Source organism: Poecilia latipinna, unplaced genomic scaffold (assembly GCF_001443285.1).
Source record: "Poecilia latipinna isolate Pla-1442-1.1 unplaced genomic scaffold, P_latipinna-1.0 Scaffold1464, whole genome shotgun sequence".
NCBI classification, from domain to species: Eukaryota; Metazoa; Chordata; class Actinopteri; order Cyprinodontiformes; family Poeciliidae; genus Poecilia; species Poecilia latipinna.
The window spans coordinates 35,262-39,071 of NW_015114080.1; the positions used below are offsets into that span (position 1 = coordinate 35,262).

General features: G+C 40.6%; 1 protein-coding gene across 2 annotated transcripts in view; it reads left to right on the forward strand.

Annotated features, from left to right (window-relative positions):
* mtch2 (mitochondrial carrier homolog 2) overlaps positions 1-3,335 on the forward strand; it is a 25,427-nt gene extending 22,092 nt beyond the window's left edge. For both annotated transcript variants that reach the window (XM_015057457.1, XM_015057456.1), the window contains 4 exons: positions 1,788-1,835; positions 1,917-1,984; positions 2,054-2,129; positions 2,945-3,335. In XM_015057457.1, coding sequence (XP_014912943.1) covers positions 1,788-1,835; positions 1,917-1,984; positions 2,054-2,129; positions 2,945-3,031 — 279 coding nt within the window. In that variant the 3' untranslated portion in view covers positions 3,032-3,335. The remainder of the gene's footprint in view (positions 1-1,787; positions 1,836-1,916; positions 1,985-2,053; positions 2,130-2,944) is intronic.
* The last annotated feature ends 475 nt before the right edge of the window (positions 3,336-3,810 follow it).

A 3,810-nucleotide genomic window follows, 5' to 3' on the forward strand; every position in this document is an offset into this window, starting at 1 on the left:
CTTTCAGAGATGCGTTGAGCGAGCGGTGAGAATGATTTATATTTGTGAACAAAGAATTTTGTGCGGCTTTTCCATCTCAACACGCTGCCCAGATCCCGGCTCTGCCTGCACTGATGAAGTTTATCTATGTGTTCCTGGTTGGCCGGTGTATTAGTTAACGAACTAGCGCTAACCTGATCATGCAGGTTCAGCCTGGTGAGGAGCTTTCGTGCTCTCCTGTCTGTAATGCATCACGCTGATTTTATATTATTATAGTATTAATTTTCCGGTTACACAATGCATCAAATCGTATCAAATGCTTTGTCCACTTAGTCAGACAGAGTTGATGCGTGCGGACATCTGAGAAACTCGTCTCATAAACTCGACCAACCAGAATAGTTTCTGTGACGCTTATTAAAAACTCAAAATGAAAGAGCTACTAAAGCCACATTAGCAGCATTGAATTAAATCTCCCGTTTGCTGCGCATCTCTGCGTAGTGCAGCAGATTACCTGATCATGCAGGGCCGGTCCAAGGCTGTATGAGGCCTGGAGCAGAATCTGACTTTGGGGCCCCTTTTGTTGCTAAAAACATCAGCACCTCTAACAGATGTGTTGGGAGTAGTTTAATTGGCCAACCTAAAAGGCAATCAGTTATGATTACAATTTACTAAATTGTATTTGTGAACAAACAGAGCTCAAACTTAAAGATTAAACTCATAGCATCAGATTGTAGCTAGGGTAACAAAACAAGCTAACTATGAATATTGTTCTTTGAACTTTTACAAAGTAAACTTGCCAGCTCCTTAAAATCTTGCATTTAAATCTTAAACAATTTAAAATCTTTAAATTTATGTATGCTGAAATTGAATAAAATTTAGCAGCATTGATCATCTCCATAAACAAGTGTTACATTCATGTATCTGTGGTCTGTGTTAAAATATTAGCATTTATGGGTCCCTGAATCCCTGGGGGGCCTGATGGAGCTGCTGACTTAATTTTGATTAAATAAAAGTGTAAATAATTGATATTCATTTTAATTGTATATTTTGATTTGTTGTTTTTAAGACTAGTTGTGAGTTTAAGTAGTGTTTCACTGGCGATGTTTTCCCGTAACATATAATTACCAAGTGATATTTTTAAATTTCCTGTTTCCATGTTTTTAATACAAAAACATGGTGGACCGCCTCGGCACCCCGACCACCGGGCTTAGCAAGTTTTCTGGGGGAAACCCTGTTATCATTTAATGCAATAACTTCTGAGACAATTTATCATCCAGCAAAATGTATCATTACAGGCCTAGTTAAAGTCAGTGGAAATGAAATGTTCTCCTTTAGTGCTGCACAATAATATAAAGTCATAAACAAATTTGATCTTCCTAATCTGAAAGTTGTCCTAATCTGCCCTATTCCAGACAGATAAAAACAAAAAGTGACGATGTTATCACTTTCTGTCAACATGTTCCTCGTCCTGGATAACATGATGGACATTAGAGGTCTGGTGGAACATGAAGGCAGGCTGTTGGTTTAGTTTGAACAGAGCTGTAGTTCTACAGGCATGTTTGTCTCTATAATCCAAACATCTGAGCTCTAATCTTGGATTTGGAGAGCTTCATAAAACCTGCTTCAGGTTTAGTAGCGAGTTGGTCACTTAACGGTCTGAACAGACAGGAGCAAGAAAACAGCTTGTTGATGCATGTCCAATGGAGCGCAGCGCAGCACTGAGAGCAGCTGTGTCGGTTCCACATAGAGCTGCCATGGCTGCTACCAGCTGAGGTGGTTCTTTGTCATCACCCAGTTGTGTTTTCCAGATGAGTCACACAGGAGAGATCAGGAACTGCTCCCAGGCGGTGACCGGGGTGAGTGTAATGCACATTGCAGAACATGCCTTCAGCATATGCAGAGAGTAATGTGCGTGTGTGTGTTCTTCTGCCTTCCAGTTCTTTGCAAGTATGCTCACCTACCCCTTTGTTCTGGTCTCCCACCTGATGGCTGTCAATAACTGCGGGTAAGTTGGCAACTTGGCTGCAGAAATATCTCAGATCAGATGAGCTGAGCTGATGTGTTGTCCTGTCAGGCTGGCTGGAGGCATGCCGCCCTATGCGTCTGTATATCCCACCTGGGTGGACTGCTGGAAGCACCTGAGCAGGGAGGTAAGAGCAGTAGCACAGCATGCAGCAGCAGCTGGGGCCCCTTGCATCACAGAGGATGCCGCATTCACAACAACTTTTGAAAAGTGCAACTCACAAGAAATGTATATATAAAATTGTCTGCACCGATTCCGATTTACATGAAGGAGAGCACAGCTGAAGGCGCTGCATGGACTGCACTGTTCCCGCTCATGAACACACATGTAAAGTAGTATAAATACCCAGAATGCTTCCACCACATCCAAATAACCATGGCAAGCCATGATCAGCTGCTCCATGTACCCATCTCTAGGCCTGTCGCAACAAGCAGTATAAAAATCAATCGCATGATAAATTAGAGCTCAACAATTTTCATTTGCATGACTTCTCATTTTTCTCTTTCTACCAAAAACTGGATGATAAAGTCTCAAGTTTGGTGTTTTAGTCTCAATTAGCCTTTTTTTTTTTTTTTTTTTTTAAGGACAGTTGCAGAAACTTCATAATTCAATTTATTTGAATTATGAATGTGATTCTGTTGTTTTGTTTTATTTTGGATATTTAAAATGTTTTCCAGTTCCAGTGTTAAATGTTCACTAGTTTATTGATCACTGAGAATGTGTTCTTGCTTTATTATGTCATTATCATTATATTAATTGAAAATAGTCTCAAAACCACAATATTATCATTTATCACCATCACTTCTGGTATAATTTATTGTCCAGCAAAATTTGCTAGCCATCATTAAAACATTCAGCCACAAAATTCTGCTGGAAAGAAAGCTTTCCTCCTGTTTGGTTCTGACCCGATGAGCAGAATCTTCTCCCTGCTCTCTCTTTCAGGGGAACCTGGGCAGAGGCAACAGCCTGTTTTTCCGGAAGCTTCCCGCTGGAAAGAAGTACGTTGTTGATGAGAAGAGATTTTTTTGAAAACCCCGTTTCACATAGTTGTAATAATAAAATGAAACAAACTGTAAAAATGAAAAACATTGTCTAATCAGGACGCCTAACTGTTGGCACTTAATCTTGCTTTGTATGCACTGGTTTACTGTGGGTCTTTGCTTTACCCACCTCTCACCATCTGAAGTAATGTCGTTCATTTTGACCAACCTTTATTTAAGTGATGTTTCTAAAGGGTGATTGTGGACGGATGGAGAGGAGAGCTTAACTCTGTAGTCAGGTGCTTGTATAAATTTCTTCTGATTGACCCAAATAAAACCTTTTTTTGACTTCAGCTGTTTTGTACAGTAAATAATTACACGTTAGATGATGAGTGCTGGATGAGCCTCTGAACACAACAGACCCTGAATGTTCCAGACCAAGACATTCCTGTCCTCAATAAACTTGGGACATTAGAGCCGGATTATTATTAGTGGGAGCACACCTTTAAAGCTGCAGTATGTGACTTTTATAAAAAATGTTTGCTTGTTTAAAACTGTCACCATGTCATGACAGTTCGGTATGAGACAATCTGTGGAAAGATCGAGCTCCTTCATCTCCTGCATTAGCTAAGAAATGCACCGTTCCCATGGCATCCTGACCAAAAACAACCAATCGGAGCCAGGAGGAGTGTCTTAATGCTGTCAGTCAATCACAGATACTCACCACTAACTGTGCTAGTGGCAAGAAACAACTTACCATAACAGGAAGAATGTTACTCTGCCATCATCTGTGGCCATGGTAAATAGCCTGAGCCTTCTTGGCAGGCT